The sequence below is a fragment of the Phyllobates terribilis genome, unplaced genomic scaffold (assembly GCF_046119375.1).
Source record: "Phyllobates terribilis strain yellow unplaced genomic scaffold, ASM4611937v1 Scaffold_1__5_contigs__length_1240528914, whole genome shotgun sequence".
NCBI classification, from domain to species: Eukaryota; Metazoa; Chordata; class Amphibia; order Anura; family Dendrobatidae; genus Phyllobates; species Phyllobates terribilis.
The window spans coordinates 309211675-309234263 of NW_027362761.1; the positions used below are offsets into that span (position 1 = coordinate 309211675).

At 41.3% G+C, this 22589-nt stretch overlaps 1 protein-coding gene across 4 annotated transcripts; it reads left to right on the forward strand.

The window, feature by feature from the left end:
* The first annotated feature begins 43 nt into the window (after positions 1–43).
* KLHL22 (kelch like family member 22) lies at positions 44–22060 on the forward strand. 4 transcript variants are annotated; one of them, XM_073674330.1, is made up of 8 exons: positions 44–184; positions 7690–8020; positions 8291–8456; positions 10024–10248; positions 11442–11935; positions 12977–13169; positions 16115–16348; positions 20942–22060. In XM_073674330.1, exons 2-8 carry the CDS (start codon positions 7800–7802, stop codon positions 21326–21328), a joined length of 1920 nt encoding a protein of 639 aa, XP_073530431.1. In that variant the 5' UTR covers positions 44–184; positions 7690–7799; the 3' UTR covers positions 21329–22060. The 4 variants fall into 4 exon arrangements, with proteins under 4 accessions (XP_073530431.1, XP_073530413.1, XP_073530439.1 ...); XM_073674312.1 differs by having other exon boundaries at positions 89–239; XM_073674338.1 differs by having other exon boundaries at positions 89–239; positions 20997–21190.
* The last annotated feature ends 529 nt before the right edge of the window (positions 22061–22589 follow it).

Here is a 22589-nt window from a genome sequence, read left to right on the forward strand (position 1 = left end):
TGACCACGCCCCCGCAGGCCGATTGGTTAGTACTCCCGTGCTCGGCTTGTGAGTGGCAGCGCTCGGAGCGGCGGTCACACCGCCTGTGGTATCACGTGAGTCTGTCTTTCGCAGTCTGTATCCCGGGTGACGCCATGTTTGCGGAAGTGACGCTCATGCTCAGGTATCGGCACCACGGTGCCAGGTGAGAGGAGCTGCGCAGCACGCCTGGGGAGGAGGCTCCGGTCACATGGACGCAGGTAGACTGTGGGTGGGACTGTGCAGTGACACGGCCATGGCTGCAGCACTGATCGCCCCTGGAGCTGGAGGGGGCCGTGCCAGCCCTCATCACTGCCCTTATAGTTCTTAGTAAGGAATCAGTGAGTGCTGCAGTGTCAGGCTGTGTTGGCAGCAGGTGGGTACATTGCTGGCTGCTTCTGGCGGTAATGGTGGCAGGGCCTGGTCAGTGCCAGCTGATGGCTGTCTAGCCCTGTAGGCTTCATGTGACGGATTTACTGGTGACATATTGAGACTTTTCTTTGACTTTCTGCCCTTTCACTTTCATCTTCTCCAGGGACAAGCTTTCTATTTTATTACTACTGTCTGCACATATATAGGAGACATAGGCGAGGCTGGGACTGAGGCTATGAATGCTGGGCGAGGTGCCCCGAGGCCCTGAGATCACTGTGTGGCCTGATCATCTCCTAAAGTGTCAGATTGTGACCTGCCAACCACCGCCACCTTAACACAGAGACGGAGGTGTCAAGATTGTGGTTATTATTATTTATGCTCACTTATATAGCGCTGTCATATACCGCAGCGCTTTCATCATCTTCACTGTCCCCATTGGGGCTCACAATCTAGATTCCCTACCAGTATGTCCTTGTAGTTGTCTTTGGTGGGGATTGAATCCAGGACTCTAGCGCTAAAGTGAAGAAAAAATCTTTTGAAAAAGTGTGAATAATCAAAAGTATATAAAATACCGCACAGTGATCTCCAGAAAGGGAACAAAAAAAAAAAAGCTTGAGAGACTTTTTAAAAACACAATAAAAAAAATATATATATTTTTTTATCAAAACAAAATAGATCTGTCCTCAATTGCACAAAAAATACAGTTCTGCACTTTGATAAATTTGGTTCTTTTGTCTAATCTACATTTATTAGTTGTGGAACTTTGCATCAATAATTTGCTTTGAATGTTGGTGCGATTTTCACGGTAACACAATTTAGACCGTGACTATTTAGGGCTCATTCAGAGGAGGGTGTTATACAGACGTGTGCTGTCTGAGTAAGAAGCAGAGATCACGCTGGTTAATGTACTTCAATAGGACTGTTCGGATGACAGTTTTTTCACGTGGACAGAGTGTTTGTGTGAAAAAAAAATCTCAGCATTCACTATTCTCTTCTGAGTACCAGATGAGATTCGCTCCTTCAAATCTCTGGGATCCCAAACTGATCATCTGAATGGCATCCGATTTTTACCAACACATTTTCATTATTAACCTAGGAAACTGTACAGTGGTGGCCAAAAGTATTGTCACCCCTGCAATTCTGTCAGATAATACTCAGTTTCTTTCTGAAAATGATTGCAATCACAAATTCTTTGGTATTATTATCTTCATTTAATTTGCTTGCAAGGAAAAAACACAAAAGAGAATGAAGCAAAAATCAAATCATTGATCATTTCACACAAAACTCCAAAAATGAGCCAGACAAAAGTATTGGCACCCTCAGCCTAATACTTGGTTGCACAACCTTTAGCCAAAATAACTGCGAACAACTTCTTCCGGTAACCATCAATGAGTTTCTTACAATGCTCTTGTGGAATTGTAGACCATTCTTCTTTGGCAAACTGCTCCAGGTCCCTGATATTTGAAGGGTGCCTTCTCCAAACTGCCATTTTGAGATCTCTCCACAGGTGTTCTATGGGATTCAGGTCTGGACTCATTGCTGGCCACTTTAGAAGTCTCCAGTGCTTTCTCTCAAACCATTTTATAGTGCTTTTGGAAGTGTGTTTTGGGGCATTGTCCTGCTGGAAGACCCATGACCTCTGAGGGAGACCCAGCTTTCTCACACTGGGCCCTACATTATGCTGCAAAATTTGTTGGTAGTCTTCAGACTTCATAATGCCATGCACACGGTCAAGCAGTCCAGTGCCAGAGGCAGCAAAGCAACCCCAAAACATCAGGGAACCTCCGCCATGTTTGACTGTAGGGACAGTGTTCTTTTCTTTGAATGCCTCTTTTTTTTTCCTGTACACTCTATGTTGATGCTTTTTCCCAAAAAGCTCTACTTTTGTCTCATCTGACCAGAGAAAATTCTTCCAAAACATTTTAGGCTTTCTCAGGTAAGTTTTGGCAAACTCCAGCCTGGCTTTTTTATGTCTCAGGGTAAGAAGTGGGGTCTTCCTGGGTATCCTACCATACAGTCCCTTTTCATTCAGACGCCGACTTATAGTACGGGTTGACACTGTTGTACCCTCGGACTGCAGGGCAGCTTGAACTTGTTTGGATGTTAGTCGAGGTTCTTTATCCACCATCCGCACAATCTTGCGTTGAAATCTCTCGTCAATTTTTCTTTTCCGTCCACATCTAGGGAGGTTAGCCACAGTGCCATGGCCTTTAAACTTCTTGATGACACTGCGCACGGAAGACACAGGAACATTCAGGTCTTTGGAGATGGACTTGTAGCCTTGAGATTGCTCATGCTTCCTCACAATTTGGTTTCTCAAGTCCTCAGACAGTTCTTTGGTCTTCTTTCTTTTCTCCATGCTCAATGTGGTACACACAAGGACACAGGACAGAAGTTGAGTCAACTTTAATCCATGTTAACTGGCTGCAAGTGTGATTTAGTTATTGCCAACACCTGTTAGGTGCCACAGGTAAGTTACAGGTGCTGTTAATTATACGAATTAGAGAAGCATCACATGATTTTTCAAACAGTGCCAATACTTTTGTCCACCCCCTTTTTTAGGTTTGGTGTGGAACTGTATCCAATTTGGCTTTAGGACAATTCTTTTTGTGTTTTTTCATTGAAGACAAATTAAATGAAGATAATAATACCAAAGAATTTGTGATTGCAATCATTTTCAGGAAGAAACTGAGTATTATCTGACAGAATTGCTGGGGTGCCAATACTTTTGGCCACCACTGTATTTGATTATGTACATTTGTAAACCTGACAGCTCCCCTGTGCCCCCCAAACTGCCACCATGTATTTCTTCTCATGTTAATACCCTTCTAATAAGAACGTTATACTGTATATTTGATTGCAGTAAATGGCCAAAAAACAATTTTATAAATCCATTGGCAATGTGCTAATTAAAGAGGTTGTCCACTACTTTATCATTGATTACTTATCCGACACCCAGCATCCCCGCTGATCAGCTGTTCTTGGTGTCGGCGGCCGCCAGCCGAAGATGCTCAATTGCGGAGCTACTCTGTCTTCTGATAGTGGCCGCTGCAGTACCCAGCCACGGCCACTATCAGAAGACGGAGCAGCTCCGCTATTGAGCGTTTCTGGCTGCTGCTGAGACAAAGAACAGCTGTTTGGTCGGAGTCCAGCACCCCCACCAATCAGACATTGATGACCTATCCTGAGGATAGGTCATCAGTGATAAAGTAGTGGACAACTTCTTTAATGTCAAACTAGTTAAGGGGGTATTGGTTCCACAGACTAGTTTTTCTACTATTCATGTTATCACATCCCTGCGGATGTGATAACATGATTTGTAAGGGCTGGCATCCCCTCTTGCAAATCACTCGCTTGTGTGTGAGTTTAACCCTTTCATGTTAATGCACAGTGAAGCCTGGTGTATGATCTTCAAACAAAAGCTTATTGCGCATGCCTGGGGAGCACAGCCATGACTACCGTGTTCTCCTTCAGGTATTGTCTCCAGCTCCTCCATCGATGGCAGATTTCGTCGTCACGATCTGCTCCCTGGACATGCATAGTGTGCCTATGAAGCCGGGGAACAGACAGCAGGCTTCATTACGCAAGGACATGAAAGGACAAAAGTCGCACCCATGCCTGATATTTGCAAAGAGAAGTTACGCTGTCTGTTACAAATTGTATTAACACGCCCACAATAACATAATTAGCGGAATGACTAGTCTGGGGAAGCCAACCAGGGTTGTGGAGTCGGTAAGCCAAACCTCAGACTCCTCAATTTCCCTGACTCCGACTCCACAGCGCTGCCTCACTACTGAGCATGTACATAAAGTGCAGCACAGAGTCATCTCACTGCCTCACTACTGAGCGTGTACATAAAGTGCAGCACAGATTCATCTCACTACTGAGCGTGTACATAAAGTGCAGCACAGATTCACCTCACTGCCTCACTACTGAGCGTGTACATAAAGTGCAGCACAGTCATCTCACTACTGAGCATGTACATAAAGTGCAGCACAGATTCATCTCACTACTGAGCGTGTACATAAAGTGCAGCACAGATTCATCTCACTGCCTCACTACTGAGTGTGTACATAAAGTGCAGCACAGATTCATCTCACTGCCTCACTACTCAGCATGTACATAAAGTGCAGCACAGATTCATCTCACAGCCTCACTACTGAGCATGTACATAAAGTGCAGCACAGATTCATCTCACAGCCTCACTACTGAGCATGTACATAAAGTGCAGCACAGATTCATCTCACTACTGAGCGTGTACATAAAGTGCAGCACAGATTCATCTCACTGCCTCACTACTGAGCATGTACATAAAGTGCAGCACAGATTCATCTCACTGCCTCACTACTGAGCATGTACATAAAGTGCAGCACAGATTCATCTCACTACTGAGCGTGTACATAAAGTGCAGCACAGATTCATCTCACTACTGAGCATGTACATAAAGTGCAGCACAGATTCATCTCGCCACTGAGCGTGTACATAAAGTGCAGCACAGATTCATCTCACTGCCTCACTACTGAGCATGTACATAAAGTGCAGCACAGATTCATCTCACTGCCTCACTACTGAGCGTGTACATAAAGTGCAGCACAGATTCATCTCACAGCCTCACTACTGAGCATGTACATAAAGTGCAGCACAGATTCATCTCACTACTGAGCGTGTACATAAAGTGCAGCACAGATTCATCTCACTACTGAGCATGTACATAAAGTGCAGCACAGATTCATCTCGCTACTGAGCGTGTACATAAAGTGCAGCACAGATTCATCTCACTGCCTCACTACTGAGCGTGTACATAAAGTGCAGCACAGATTCATCTCACTGCCTCACTACTGAGCATGTACATAAAGTGCAGCACAGATTCATCTCACTGCTGAGCATGTACATAAAGTGCAGCACAGATTCATCTCACAGCCTCACTACTGAGCATGTACATAAAGTGCAGCACAGATTCATCTCACAGCCTCACTACTGAGCATGTACATAAAGTGCAGCACAGATTCATCTCACAGCCTCACTACTGAGCATGTACATAAAGTGCAGCACAGATTCATCTCACTACTGAGCGTGTACATAAAGTGCAGCACAGATTCATCTCACTGCCTCACTACTGAGCGTGTACATAAAGTGCAGCACAGATTCATCTCACTGCCTCACTACTGAGCGTGTACATAAAGTGCAGCACAGATTCATCTCACAGCCTCACTACTGAGCATGTACATAAAGTGCAGCACAGATTCATCTCACTACTGAGCGTGTACATAAAGTGCAGCACAGATTCATCTCACTACTGAGCATGTACATAAAGTGCAGCACAGATTCATCTCGCTACTGAGCGTGTACATAAAGTGCAGCACAGATTCATCTCACTGCCTCACTACTGAGCGTGTACATAAAGTGCAGCACAGATTCATCTCACTGCCTCACTACTGAGCATGTACATAAAGTGCAGCACAGATTCATCTCACTGCTGAGCATGTACATAAAGTGCAGCACAGATTCATCTCACAGCCTCACTACTGAGCATGTACATAAAGTGCAGCACAGATTCATCTCACAGCCTCACTACTGAGCATGTACATAAAGTGCAGCACAGATTCATCTCACAGCCTCACTACTGAGCATGTACATAAAGTGCAGCCCAGATTCATCTCACTGCCTCACTACTGAGCATGTACATAAAGTGCAGCACAGATTCATCTCACAGCCTCACTGCTGAGCGTGTACATAAAGTGCAGCACAGATTCATCTCAACTAAAAGCAGAGACCCTTATATCAGGAATAGGACAGACATTTATAGGACATTTCATAACTTTACCAAATCCTTATGAAAACATTTACAGCACATGCTGCATTGTACTACTGTACCCAATTTATTATATATCTCAGGAGTTTCTCCATTTTATATCTACTCCACCAAAATGGACACCGACTCTACAGCCCTGAAACCAACACCCCTTAAACTAGTCTGACACTAATTAGCTTATCGCCTACAAATTCATAAAATAGTTTTTTTGCAATATAGAGTAATCAAATAAACATTACAAAGGGCTTGTCAGCAAGGTCATTAATATAAGAATAAATACAGGGTAACGGTTTGGGGGGCATGGAGGAGCTGTCGGGTTCCCTTTAAATGTTGATGTATCAATATCGATACCACACGGATGTTAAACAGCCATAAAACAATGAACCCTCTGATGAAAATCAGAAGATTTATATTGTATAATGGAACAGCACACCAAGAATGGCACCACACATTTTTTTTTTTTAAATGCTTTTGATTTTCTACCCTCCAAAATAAGTGTTTACTCCTCAGCGTGAAGTATATAAAGTTTTGGGTATTGTACTGGGTTCCTTCTCCTATGGGCAATAGTAATTTCCACACTCTCTAGGTCCACAGATGCCCGGTGATTCCATCCCTCCATTTACCGCCTGATGAAGGGTGCATTACCTGAAACATTGCTTTACTTCACTCTGCCATGTAAAAACTTTTTTTCAGATAAGAGGGTAGAAAATTAAATGTGCTATTCCTTTATACAATATTAATTTTCTGACAAAGTTCGGAGTAACGTGGCCTGCTCCATTGGAATAAGCACCCAATCTCAACCTTGCAACATAAATTGGAGGTTGATAACTCACCTTTTGTCTACTTTGGAGAAATGTCTATACCACTGGTTCCACTACCAAATAACTGTAATGCTGAGCTTGAAGACTAGAGGGGTCTGGGCACTGTACATTATGCTACCACCCATCATAATTCTGGGACTTGGACCCACCTTTCATCTAACACAGATGGAAAAAGTTTTCTGGATTAAATTCGGACTATTTTTCGTACTCTCATTTGGCTTCGGCCTTAACACAAGACTACAGCCTTTGTAGTAGACCAGTTTTTTTGTTCTCAAAACACATAATAAATGTGGCAGAAGGCATGCCATGACTATGTATAATCCCCTCACTGTCATGATTCCCTTTTATTCGCTGTGTGAGTGGGTGGTCATTTGACTGCCTTTATGCCATTTGAATTCTTGCGGTCATATGCCAACTAGACTCCTGCCCTTCTCTGATTTACTCTAGTTGGGACATGATCGTAAGTATGCAAATCATATAACTGCAGTCATTTGACAGCGAATACAGGGGAATCATGACAGTGAGCTCATTGCACACTGTCACAGTTGTGTAATCTCATAGACTTCAGACTTTTCATTTCAGCCTGGAAAACCCCTTTAACCTTTTATGGTGGTTATATATTCTGTAATCAGTATAGCATACAATGACTTTTATTTATTCTTACAGTAGAATTGATTTATCTGGAATCTAAGGTCCACAGAACTGGTTTTATATGTTTCATATGGATGAGATACTGACACAAATTCCAGGTCTGGGTTCAAAACACATCTGCAACAATGGCAGAGGATCATGAAGTTGTGAAACCTAATCATGTGTCCAAGGAGCAGCCGCTTCCACAAAACACCATATATAGGAGTACGCAGCACTCGCAAACTCTTCTGGACGGTCTTGTTGGGCTCCGAGATGGAGGAATATTATTTGACGTGGTCCTCAAGCTGGAAGGAAGATGTGTGGAGGCTCATCGCATCCTCTTAGCTGCGTCTTGTGATTATTTCAGGTATAGTAGATTTATTCTACAATGTCCAATTTTTCATTTGTCTTGCGTTAAAAGGGTTGTTCCAACGTAGCAAGTTACTTCCACTGAACCCGCCACTGTGGGTCCCACTGCTGCCGATGCCAAGATTGTGAAGTGCCCTGCTTGTATTTTTATAAAGTAAAGGGAGGATCTCATAGTCCAAAAATACAGCAGTTTAAAGATAAGATGTGATGGTTTCAAAGTCAGTTGTGCTGTCAAATACTGATATCTACAACTAATGTGTTTTAATAGGGGGATGTTTGCAGGAGGCTTGAAAGAAAAAGATCAACATGAAGTACAGATCCATGGTATTACTTATGATGCCATGTGCAAGATTCTGGATTTTATATACACCTCTGAGCTGGAACTTGGCATCCACAATGTGCAGGAGATACTTGCAGCCGCTTGCCAGCTTCAGGTGGGCACAAAGCAAAATGGAATTATTTTTACTAATAGTTAAAAAGAAAAACAGGTCTTCTTTACTGTGAATTATTAATAAGAAAATAATTTAAATGTTTTACTTATAGATGATGGACTATATAATACATATAAGCTGCTTTACCTCCCGATGACTTGGAAAAATTCAATAAAACTTGTATAATAAGGATTGTGCGGTCGACAAAGCCAAAATGAACTCCTGGACAAAATAAATGGATTTTTCTGTTAAAAGCAAATAATGTTTAAAGATATAAGGATATTCACATAAATGGGAAGTGAAATGAGTAATAATTCCATCCATAAATGGTTCCCTTTTATAAGACCCCCACCTATTGGGACAAAGTATCATTTGACCCCCTATACAATTAGCTATGCAGCCACAAATTGGAAAAGATCAAGTGGAGAGGTAGAACTGCTCTTCTTATTGACTTCTATAGGAGTTCCTGAAACCAAGCGCATCCACCTCTCCTATATCCTCCAACCTTTAGTAAGTCAAGAGGCTCCATTCTCCTAGTATGTCTAGGAACCGCCGCCGTCTTAAGTAGGAGTGCTTCTGTAGGCATTTTAGATGCACAAAAAAGTAAATCTCTCAAGTTCCATGCATAATCAAAGGAGTCGTCCAAGATCAGAGAAAATTGACGTAAAGGCAGAAAATACTGTAAAGTAAAAATTACTTTAGGAATCCCATGCTTCTCTAGCGCCTCCTTGTCCAATGTGTTTACAGGGCTATAGCAGTGATGTCCCACCTTTAGCACATGACCACTGCAGCCAATCACTGGGATCAGCAGTCTTGTGCTGTCCACATTGACATCAGGTGTGAGGCCAGTGTTTGGCTGTAAACAAATTATTGTGCAATTGCATATAAAGTGGCAGAAACATGGTAGCAAGTTTAATAGTCCTCCAGTGATGATCTTCTGCTGCTAAAATATTGATTTTTATCAAAAGTACAGCAAGCAGCCCAGTAAGTGACTTGTTGCTGGAATCACGGTCTCTATCTCTACATTATTAGGTGGCAAAAACCTTGTGGCAGATTTCCTGCAGCTGTTGATTGCATTTTTTAATGACAACTTGCAGAATTAGGAGCGCAGCACTGGATTGGAACACAGATGGTAACTCCAGATCAGTACCTCGAAAGTGTTATAATACGTTTCAACTTTTACATCTGGTAGTTAAATAACTAATACTGTTGAAAAAAAGACAAATATCCATCAAGTTCAACCAAGTGACGGGAAAGAACACATGCACAACCATAATGCATGCCCAGTCTTCTCCCAAAAGAGCTAATCTTTTTTTCTTAATCCCAATTATCGTTTCTCTGGATGAAACATTCAGTGAAGAAGTTTACACCTTTACATATGCTTTTGTTATTTTCTTCTTAAAAAGAAGCCTTGTCTCGTCCTTATGATGTAGATCCATTCCAAATGTAGACTGTGAATACTCTCCATCCACCATTATGCCAGTGTTTGTGTTCTTCTCAGGTTTGTGATTCCTGTCTCGCAGAATTTCTGATACATTTATTCTTGGGCTTTTTATTTTTGTTTTCTTAGATATCTGAAGTAATCAGCTTTTGCTGTGACTTTCTTATCTCCTGGGTGGATGAGGACAATGTTGTGGAGATGTACATGCTAGCTGAACTATTCCACCTACACCAACTTAGTGAGGAGCTGGATACCTTTGTGCTTAAAAATTTTATTACTTTTTCACGCACTCAAATATACAGGCAGCTCCCGCTGGAAAAAGTGTACGCTCTGCTTAGCAGTAACCGGCTGGAGGTAAGCTTTAAGACATGGCTCCTGCTGCTTCTCCTGTCCAAGAAGTGATACCAGATATGATAACTTGCACAAGTCTTATTGCCTGTTACTTACCCGTAGTTGTAGGCAGCTGCACATATAGTAGTAACTATGGCTTGAGTTATGTTTGGGTTTGAGCAAAGTAATGACCTCTCTGAAGGTACCGATGTATAAGTGTATTATATTAGTAGCAGTGAGAAGAGGAGAATTCTACAATGTAGACTAAAGAGGATTTAAAGGGATCTGTCAGCAGATTTTTGCTACCTTATCTGAGAGCAGCCTAATGTAGGCAAAGAGACCCTGAATCCAATGATGTATCACTTAGCTTACTGGGTGCAACAGTTCTGACACAATCAGAGCTTTTAAGATTTATCAATGCAGCAGAGCTAAGGAAGCTAACCCCGCCCACACCAGGCTCTTTATGTGCAATGTCAATAGACAGTGAGGTGCCTATCACAGGAGGGGGCGTGTCAGACTAGCAAGCACATGCTGCTGTGTCCCAGCAATGATAAACCACTGGTGCTAAAACAACCATTGCAATCAAACAAAACCACTGAGCTTGATAAGAGAGCAATCTCTGAAATCTTTGTTTTAGCCCCTACCTCATGGTGTCTTCATATTACATAGCAAAAACTTGCTGACAGATTCCCTTTAAAAGAAATTTGCCATGACCTCTACAGCCCGTAAATTGCCCCCATAGTGTACATACAGGCTGATAATAGGTTACTAAAGATGTCACTCTTTGTAATGTCACTTGAAGCATAAAAAACAAAAAAAAAACGTATAAAATAGCGTGTGCTACTGGTGAAGACATGTGGACGGATCCTATTGTTTGATTGAGAGTCCACAAGCTGGGATATGTCGGTACAAGCCAGCCACCGCAAGGTTCACAGGCCTCGGCTCTATCGGTGCATTTCCTAGCCGGGACTACATGACCCTAAAGGAGAATGGGACCATCCACCAGACTCCTCAGAGGTAGCATCTCCTATTTTAATTTTTTACTTTTGACTTCAGGGTACATTTCATAAAGTGACATCTTTAAAATCCTATTACCATCCGGCATAACACTGTGGTGGCTGTATAAGTAATGATGGTTCCCATTCAAACAATATTGGTAGCTTGAATAACTGGTACTGACATATTGATCCCATGCACTGCATTACATTTGTTTTCAGGTAGGCTCTGAAAATGAGGTGTATGAGGGGGCTTTACTTTATCATTACACGGCAGAGCAAGTGGAAACAGACCAGGTGAGCCTGTCTGAGTCTCCAAAGTTATTAGAAACTGTTCGTTTTCCTTTGATGGAGTTCCCAGTGCTACAAAGGTTACATGACAAGTTGGGACCATGTCCCCTCAAAGTGACGGTATCCAATGCATTGGAATATCACAAGAATGAAATCATGCAACCAGTCCTACAGGGGCCCCACACACAACTACGTTCTGAGTTCAACTGTGTAGTGGGCTTCGGAGGCATGTATTCTACCCCCTATACTGTACTCAGCGATCAAGCCAAATATTTGAATCCTTTGATCGGGGAATGGAAACCGTTAACTGCTCCTCAGGCACCTCGAATGTCTAACCAAGGCATTGCTGTATTCAATAACTTTGTCTATTTGATTGGGGGAGACAACAACGTGAGAGGGTACCGTGCAGAAGCGCGATGCTGGAGGTGAGGGTATATTTAATTTTTCAGTTCAGCCTCTTATATGATCAATATTTTTCTCTATATACATTAATTGTAATAATTTTCTGTGTTACTCTGTATATTATTAACTGTGTGTAGAAGGAAGAAGATTACCATAATATTGTACTGTTACCAGGATCTAGCTTATTATATATGTTCATTGATCAATTTTGACATAACTCCAATTTATTGCAGAACAGTAAAAGGAGAATTCCCTGTGACATTGCCAGATTGCCAATACCTGGTAGCAACAGAGTTCTTAGATTTACCTTTTGCACAGTTAATGGTCTTTAGCTGTATACTTAGTCATTCTCATGTTTTGAGATTTGTATAGTTAGACAGCATGAAAATTGGCAAATGACTTGATTTTTCTATCTGCTGTCGTTCTCCTGTTATGATTTCTCTTACATAGTGTACAGGCTGTTGCCAAGGAGACTGACCACCAGAGCATGGCCCAGTATGTGCAGTAGTTACATTCCAGGCTGAGTTAACTCATGAGATCCCAGCCACCTCTTTTCAACCTATTAATTTCTACAGAATTATTAGCTCCCCCTCCCTGTCTCCTCCTGATCTAGCACTGTAGTCAGTCCTCCAAAATCACAAGCTGTGTGCTGAGCCCTGCCTTTGTTCAAAGGCACTGTTATCTCTAAAATATCTGAGGAGGCTGAGGAACTATACACTCCTGAAGACACCTGTTGAGTGTAACCATTTAATTTTTCTATGATAAAATATTTAATTCTAGAGTTTATTGTCTTGCTCTTTTATGAAATGTCAGGCCTCTTTTGGCTGGCTGAGGGTTCATGTAAGCAATGCAGTCACAGCGGATCATGTATGCTGCTCCAATTGTACATTGTAAGCAGTTCCTCTCCATCTAGTGGCCACATTTTTTCTTTTAATGTTATATACTTTATTTGTAACATGTATACTTTTTTTTTTCTAATGTCTAATCTTGCATCCCTATATCTCTTTGTACTTTGAATTTGTGTTTTTTTTCTGAAAACCTGAAATATATTTCTTTTTTCAAAGATACGATCCGCGGCACAACCGCTGGTTCCAAATCCAGTCCATGCAGCAGCCTCGGGCTGACCTATCAGTCTGTGTTTTGGGGAAATTTATATATGCAATTGCAGGGAGAGATTACCACGAAGAGCTTAAGGGGGTGGAAAGGTATGATCCATGCACCAACACATGGGAATACGTGGCATCACTTCAGAAACAGGCAAGGAAATTGTTTTAAATTTTTCAGCTTACTTGTTGTAAACATTAAATAGCTGTCTGTCTGTATAAAGCATGAAATACAGAGCCAGTCTATATACTTTGTTTGATCAGGCGCTGATGGAGGGACATGTGACCAGACCCATATATTAATGGCCTCCATATTGCACCCAGAATTGATCTTGAGCAGTGTTATTTCAGACCGCTGATGGACTGGTCTGGTCACATGTCCCTCCATCCGTGGCAATCTTCCAGACCAAACTGCCTTAATTCGGGGGGACATCACCTACTCTGATAATTACATTTTATTAGTCCCCAATCACACTCCTGCAGAGAGGCCCTTCTGAGGGCACAGCAAAGTACTGTAATGCACGTGCGTCGGGAAAGGCCAACGAGCACCGATGACCCTGAAGATAAGTCTGCGCATGCACACTACTGTACTTTGCTCTGCCCTCAGCACAGCAGAGCAAAGTACGCCTGCGCAGGAGCATAATTGGGGCACGCTGTGTGGATAACATAGGACGCTTCATCCTCATGAAGCAGGGAAGGAGGACGGTGATCGCAAAAAAAGAGGAGGCGCTGGATCAAGACCACCCCTCACCAATGATGCGCTACTCAGTTCGTCCTATTCCGGTTTCCAAACCTGAAGTAGCAGAGCCAGAATCACAACACAAGACTAGTTGGCCCACATAGAGGTGAGCTTACAGGAGCAGGGCAGGTAATAGTGTATTAGAGAATTGATAGTTAGGAAGAGCTAGGACATATGAGATTGGGTGAAATTAGTAGTGGAAAACCAGTTTTAAGGCCACGTTCACACGTTCAGTATTTGGTCAGTATTTTACATCAGTATTTGTAAGACAAAATGAGGAGTGGAAAAATATAATAGAAACACGTCACCACTTCTGTATTTATCACCCACTCCTGGTTTTGGCTTACAAATACTGATGTAAAATACTGAATGTGGGAACCTGGTCTTAAGGTGATGGTCGTACTTTTATATTGAGAACTTTAAAGAGGACTTACCACCTCCTTCGGCAGTATAATGAAAAAGCATTGTTTTTTGCCTACCCAGCTAATTCTTCTGTTGTCCATTAGATCTATGAATTCACTTGATTAAAAACTGACTAGCTGAATCCTTCTAAGTTGTACAGTGGCATGTAAAAGTTTGGGCACCCCTGATCAAAATTACTGTTACTGTGAATGAATCATCACTGCAAAAGTCCCTGGCTGGGGGAGGAGGGTGCAGCTGGGTCAGGAGTTAACGAGGGGGATGACTTATGCAGGGAAAAGAGACTTCCTGTTTCCACATAAAGCTGAGAAAAGAGAAGAATTAACTGGGTAGAAAGGCAAAATGAGCAATTGTAAGTACACCGCTATATAATATGATGGTTGCAATATATTAAGAGGATAAAATCTTTTATGTGAGTGCTGATATTATAGCCGCAGGGGACCAAGTCTCACGGGAGACTAGTCGCAAAAGTGGGACCCCAGAGGCTCCTCCCCACTCGCTGCCCTTAAGTAACAAGTCTTTCCCTGCACTTGTATATAGGGAGAGACCTGCCAGTCATTGGCAATGGACAGGGAGAAGTCTCCAGGACCAGCCTGTCCAAGACCGCTATTAAAGTATGTTTTTCACACATGGTTGAGATCATACAGCGAGTGCCTTATACATGTTACCCGTTGATCGTGCAGCATGTTTCTGCTGTCAGGTTCCCTTTTATACTTGGTGTGTCAATGGTCTTCCAGGCCATGATAATCAGTTTTTTTTTCGTGCAGAAAGAAAGTATAAACCTTTAAAAAAATATATATTTTTCATAAGCTCCAAATATCGTCTCATCCACAATATCTAGTAAATGTACAGTAGGGGAAAACATCCTGAGAAAATTAGTGTTCATGCAAAAACAGCAATACCTTTGACCAAAATAGGTGTATTTTTGAGCATGATCTTGCAGTATGGCGATGTGTGCCAACTTCTGCTTTACATCTAAAACAAATTACATGGACTAACACTTACTTTCTTACAGATTTCAGTGTAGTATACCCTTAATTAGGTTTGGATTGAAAGAGACCGTCTCTAGCGCTCAAATGCTAATTATTTACTACTTTGCGTAGAACAACTATCTGCTTTAAGGAGGGCCAGTAAAAGTTTTAAAAGTGAAAATTTTGCTACATTTGTTTGTAAATTTCAGGATATTTTATTTTATTTATTTTTTTTTTTTTTAATAAATTCAAAACATACTGCTCTGAATTTGTTATTAATGTAAACTACAATGTGTCACAAAAATACAGACTTAAAATCTCTGCGATATGTTAAGGTTTCCAAAAATTATTCTTACCTAAAGTGACACATGCCAGACTTCAATTTTGCAGTGTAAAATCTGATATATTTTTTTTTCAGTTCTGCCGACTTTATAAAGATTTTAAGGAGGTTTAGTATATCTAATTTTCTGTTTGGGTCACAGTTTTAGCCACTAACATCCATTTTTATGCATTTTTCACTTTGATGTAAAATTGCACAAAGCTGCCTTGTATTAAATGCTGAGTGGCATTACGACAATGTGCAAGGTGTCTACTTATAGACAATCTGTAACTATGGAGGTTGAACATCAGTTTATTTTATTTTGTAACCTAGGTTGTATATGTACAAGTCAAAAATTTGTCTTTACTACCAAAGATGCAAAATGTCAAAAAAGCAAACCAAAAAAGAAAGAAAAAAAAAATTGGCAGTGAAAAGTTTAATTAAAGAAAGAATGGTGTTAACTGAAACGCCACCGCTCCTTCATATATTCATTGATTTTGTTGTTTAGTTTGTGATATTTGGTTTATTTTTACCGCAGAACAATTGCGTCTATTCAACATCTGTGAGAAAATGATCAATAAGACTCATACCTTTTATTACAACACAGTTCTATGGGGTTTTTATATACGAAATCTGCTTTTTATGACTAGGTGCACGCACATGCCAGCTGTGCTTTGGATGGGAAGATGTACATTGCTTGTGGAAGAAGGGAAAACACATATTTAAAAGAAACCTGCTGTTATGTCCCAGAAAGAGATCAATGGACACGTGTTGCTCACGGGCCAGTAAGACGGGCTTGGCATGGCATGGTGGCACTTCTGGATAAGCTGTATGTCATTGGAGGAAGTAATGATGATGAGGGCTTTCGACAAGATATCTTGGAGGTAAATGTGAGAATCCCCTCGCTTCTTACAACATTCATGCAAAAATGATACTGTAAAGCTTAAAAATGTCAATAATTGAGCATCCTGCTTTATTAATGATATTTAGTACGAAGCCAATGTATTTCATAACAGAGTGCAGAGAATCACTAACCTTGGTCTCTGTCTTCAGTGGGACTTACAATCTAACTTCATCATCTCCGACTCAGAGCCAATCTCACTATTGGTCCATTAAGCAAAGCAGGAGCTAGACAAAGTTGTACCTGTGGGATATACTGCATAAATATAGGTAGATAGTGTGTGTGTGTGTGTGTGTGTGTGTGTGTGTGTGTGTGTATATATGTATATATATGTATATGTATATATATATATATATATATATATATATATATATATATATATATATATATATATATATATATATACAGTGCAGACCAAAAGTTTGGACACACCTTCTCATTTAAAGATTTTTCTGTATTTTCATGACTATGAAAATTGTACATTCACACTGAAGGCATCAAAACTATGAATTAACACATGTGGAATTATATACTTAACAAAAAAGTGTGAAACAACTGAAAATATGTCTTATATTCTAGGTTCTTCAAAGTAGCCACCTTTTGCTTTGATGACTGCTTTGCACACTCTTGGCATTCTCTTGATGAGCTTCAAGAGGTAGTCACCGGAAATGGTTTTCACTTCACAGGTGTGCCCTGTCAGGTTTAATAAGTGGGATTTCTTGCCTTATAAATGGGGTTGGGACCATCAGTTGTGTTGTGCAGAAGTCTGGTGGATACACAGCTGATAGTCCTACTGAATAGCATGTTAGCTGCTTTTTTCTTGCCATAATACAAATTCTAAGTAAAGAAAAACAAGTGGCTATCATTACTTTAAGAAATGAAGGTCAGTCAGTGCGAAAAATTGGGAAAACTTTGAAAGTGTCCCCAAGTGCAGTTGCAAAAACCATCAAGCGCTACAAAGAAACTGGCTAACATGAGGACCGCCCCAGGAAAGGAAGACCAAGAGTCACCTTTGCTTCTGAGGATAAGTTTATCCGAGTCACCAGCCTCAGAAGTCGCAGGTTAACAGCAGATCAGATTAGAGACCCGGTCAATGCCACACAGAGTTCTAGCAGCAGACACATCTCTACAACAACTGTTAAGAGGAGACTTTGTGCAGCAGGCCTTCATGGTAAAATAGCTGCTAGGAAACCACTGCTAAGGACAGGCAACAAGCAGAAGAGACTTGTTTGGGCTAAAGAACACAAGGAATGGACATTAGACCAGTGGAAATCTGTGCTTTGGTCTGATGAGTCCAAATTTGAGATCTTTGGTTCCAACCACCGTGTCTTTGTGCGACGCAGAAAAGGTGAACGGATGGACACTACATGCCTGGTTCCCACCGTGAAGTATGTAGGAGGAGGTGTGATGGTGTGGAGGTGCTTTGCTGGTGACACTGTTGGGGATTTATTCAAAATTGAAGGCATACTGAACCAGCATGGCTACCACAGCATCTTGCAGCGGCATGCTATTCCATCCGGTTTGCGTTTAGTTGGACCATCATTTATTTTTCAACAGGACAAGGACTCCAAACACACGTCCAGGCTGTGTAAGGGCTATTTGACCAAGAAGGAGAGTGATGGGGTGCTACGCCAGATGACCTGGCCTCCACAGTCACCAGACCTGAACCCAATCGAGATGGTTTGGGGTGAGCTGGACCGCAGAGTGAAGGCAAAAGGGCCAACAAGTGCTAAGCATCTCTGGGAACTCCTTCAAGATTGTTGGAAGACCATTTCCGGTGACTACCTCTTGAAGCTCATCAAGAGCATGCCAAGAGTGTGCAAAGCAGTCATCAAAGCAAAAGGTGGCTACTTTGAAGAACCTAGAATATAAGACATATTTTCAGTTGTTTCACACTTTTTTGTTAAGTATATAATTCCACATGTGTTAATTCATAGTTTTGATGCCTTCAGTGTGAATGTACAATTTTCATAGTCATGAAAATACAGAAAAATCTTTAACTGAGAAGGTGTGTCCAAACTTTTGGTCTGTACTATATATTATAATATAATGTGTTTGTGTGTATATGTATGTATGTGTGTATATATGAGAGAGACATAGATATTACACACACACACAAATCTACCTATGTTTGTGCAGTATATCTACCTGTGCGGTTCATACACACACACAAAATACATAAGCTGTGATATTTAAAAGCATTGAAGGGTGATCTGAATCACATTAGATAACCAATGACAATGGCACTTGTCGAACAATGGGAAATATTCGGCATCAAGTGAATAATCAGTTCTAAAAATTGGTCTCTTAGAAGCAGGAATATTGGGCAGGTGTAAGGATCTGAACAACTTTAACAAAGGTTAAATTGTGATGGACAGAACTTTGGGTCAGAGCATCTCCACAGAGATAGGTCTGGTGGGCTGTTCCCAGTACATAGTGCTTAGTAAATGTGGCCATAGTAAGGGAACCTATCCGGCAAGCCAGGTACTGGCTTATTGATGTTCGGGGGGGAGCATCTGCAGCAGAGGTAGCTGGGAAGTGAATGCTGGCCAGGAGAGCAGGGTGTCAGGACAAGCTGGCAGAGGCGTAATGATGCCCTGGGCCGTGTTTTCTGCAGGGTAATCTTGAGGCCTGCCATTCCTGTGGATGTTACTTGGACTTGTAGTGCATTCCTATACAGAATTGCAGACCATGAACACTTTTGGGCAATAGTATTTCCTAATGGCATTGATCTCTTTTAGCAGGGTAATGAGCCCTGACACTCTGCAAATATTGTAGAGGAACGTGGCAAACTTTAACCTGTGAAAGACTGGACCATTTTTCCCTTCATGATCTGGGACTTTTTTTGTACATGCTTTAAGAGCTGTTAAATTATTTCTCAATCGGACACTGAAATAACTTGTCTCTGTTCTTTTTTTTTTCTGTGATACATAGGGCCTAAATGTTGTCATATTTATTTATTTATTTTATTTTTTTGCTGATATAAAGGGAAAATGTAGAGAACAAAATGGAAATGTCAGTTTTACATTTTTAATTTTTTTTTTTAGTGGGCAAACAACCACTTATACATTTTAAATTGTGCTCCCCTTTCTGTAGAAACTATATTTAGGACCTTTTCTTTTGGGGGGATGTAGGGCTAGAAACAACTATTTGGACTGGCAGTGGCTTTTTTTTCCTGCTTTTTTTTATTTTTTATTTTAATTTATTTTACACATTGTGCTTTAAAAGAGTCATAAAAGACCTTTGGGGGGGAATTACAACCTTGAAATACATTTTTATATTGCTGATTTTCCCTGTAACTAGGGCTGGTTTCTTAACCCCGATTACAGGCAAATTCATCCACCTTGCTGAACAGCAGAGTTGATGTAAATCTGCTAGGACCCAGGAGTGAAATCATCTGGCTGCTCTGAACACTGACTGAGCCCTGCTGTCATCGCTGTTCACAATGGTGACAGCAGGGCTGCGGCAGTGACTTCTTCCAGCGGTGAGAACAGATCAGTAGCCGGGCATTAGGAGGGCAAAGTTAGGTGAATTGCGCATGACAAGGGGTGTGCACAGTCCACTGCTGAGGTAGCCGCAAGCATAGGAGATGGGGTCAGATAGTGACCGCAGCCTCCTATGTCCTGGGTCTTCCGTATTTGCGGTGTGTAAGTGTCGTGCTCTGTCACACAGGAGCAAATAAAAACGGCAGTCCTTAGTAAATGATAAATTTACTAACCAGATATTAATGACCATACTGATGATAGGCTATCAGTACAAAAGTAGTGGACAATCCCTTAATTTGCACGATGAGTATTTGACGCTGCATATTTCCGCCGTGCAAAAAAATGCAGCATTTTAAATTTCCAGCAAAGCGGATGGCAGTTATAGAAATCTCCTGCCCACCGTGCCTCTTATGTTTTTTGTTTACATGGCGTAAAGTGACTGCGGTGATTCCATTCAATGCGAAAAAATCTGGAGGTAAAAAAAAATGCAAAAATGCATATTAAGTGTGTTTCAGCACCAAATATAATACTCGCCTAATCCAGGATCCTGTCCAGGGCCTTACAGACCAACATGCTGATATCATGCTGCCAACGCCAGTGTATCACCTGTCGTTCTATAGACCATAGGCATAAAACAACCTGCAGTCTACAGAACGGAGAGTAGTAGTGCAGGGAGATCATGTCTGCTCTACTGCAGAGCTTATCTATGTCGGCGTGCTGCACGCGCCGATACAGTCAAGGGTAGTTGTAGCTTCGGGTGGGCCCCTCTGAGTGCGGGGCCCGTGGCATCCGCCTCCTCTGCCTTTCCCCCAGCTACTTTACTGGGCGCAAATAATGCCACCGCTCATCATGAATATAACAAGTGGGGTTCGCTACGTCCTGTGCCCTAAGCCCCCCACTTTGTCTTAGCTGGGTGAAAATAGCGTAAAAGTTGCAACATTTCAGCATAGCCTTGTGCTAAAATGTTTTGATTATTTTTCACCGCATTTTACATTAGAATTCTGACTTAAAAGCTTTAGTGAATTGGGCCAATTGTTTATACATTTTGTTTGTCACTTTCTACATGAATGTGTCTTTTCTATTGTTTTTAGGTGGCCTGTTATTGTCCAAAGACTGACTATTGGTCATTGCTGACCCCTCTTCCAGCAGGTCACGGAGAGCCTGGGATCGCTGTTCTTGAGAATAAAATTTATGTTCTAGGAGGAAGGTCACACAACCAAGGAGATCGCATGGATTACGTACATATTTATGATGCAGAAAAAGACTTATGGAACGAAGGACCTCATTTAGAGGACGATGTTTCGGGCATGGCAGCCTGTGTTCTGACTCTTCCCAGATCTATACTCATTGATGCAGATGTCTGGACACAAGAGATGTACATGCATTACATGGAGAGAGTGCAGCACCCAGGTGAACATATATCTGATGGGATCAGTGTTTCCGACTGGGAGGACTTGGATAATTCTGGGGACGATTGACTGTGTCGTGAGCATGTCAAAACAGCATTGTTTGCCTTTAAGAGCTTTTCTGAAACTGCAGCCTTCTCACATATAGTTTGATGATTTATTTTTTTTTTTATATTCCTGGCTCAACAGTTTTAATTGTTTTGCATTACTGCCTAAAGAACTAAGCAAAGTATTTGCAAATCTCTTTCTCACATAACCTGTACAGTGCCATCTTCCCCCAGATATGTCTTCTGATTGTCCCCTGCATGGAGTAGTGCTGTTCCCTTATTCATGTTCCCAACGCCTTCCTGCCATATAGTCTTATTTTCCCAGCTTTTGTTTAAAATGTTTTTGCACAAAGTACAACACAATGCCAAATGTTTCCGGGAGGTGCGATTTAAATCACTGTTATGATCCGTGTCTAAGATGGTAAAAATATATGGTATCATGTGGTCGCACATTCACAAATCTGCACACATCATGTTACACGGCCACGTGATGCTGATGATCCTACGTATCTAGATAATTGTTTTATATACGGATGATTGAGTTTTTAGTTTTGTCCTTTTTTTTTTTTTTAAGCTGTAAGCACAAGACTTTTCTTTGTATAACATTGCAGGTGCATACTTCATTGATTCACTTTTATGTTTAGCAAACCTGTCGCCATCTTTACATAACCCACTGAGGCAGACTTGACTAATGTTGGTGCTTAAAACCTTTAATAATAAACATTATTTTCTCTGTCTGCTAGGCAGGTTAACACCAGTTGCTTGAAATGTTTTATTCAATGACTGACCTGAGTTTTCCTGAAAGAGTATTTTATAAAAAGCAGTTAAACTCATTTATATGCCTTTTTTAATATGTATTTCTAAGGTGACCAGAAGAAAAATCTGAGCATGGCATGTTGAACGTTTCTGAATATTTTTTATCTTATTGTACTGGTTGGCTCAATTTCCATTCATGGTGTAGTTCGGAAGCTGCATACGCCCTTCTGAATACTACAACTTCCCCGATTCTGTTTTGTACGTTGCTTTCTTCCCTACGACCTACTCTTTCTGTCCTGTGCTTACAGTAAAAACACAAGGTTGGAATGCCAACATACGAGTCTAATATTCTGAGGTACTATAGATGTATCAAATTTATGATCCAAATCGAGTGCTAAGTCTCAGAAGAAGAGCAAACACAAATCATGCCTATAGAAGAAATGCTGAGAGATATTAGAAAGAAATACCCAAAAAAATCTTTATTCAGATATAAATACAGTCAGCAAATTAAAAAATAAGTGACAGTAAAA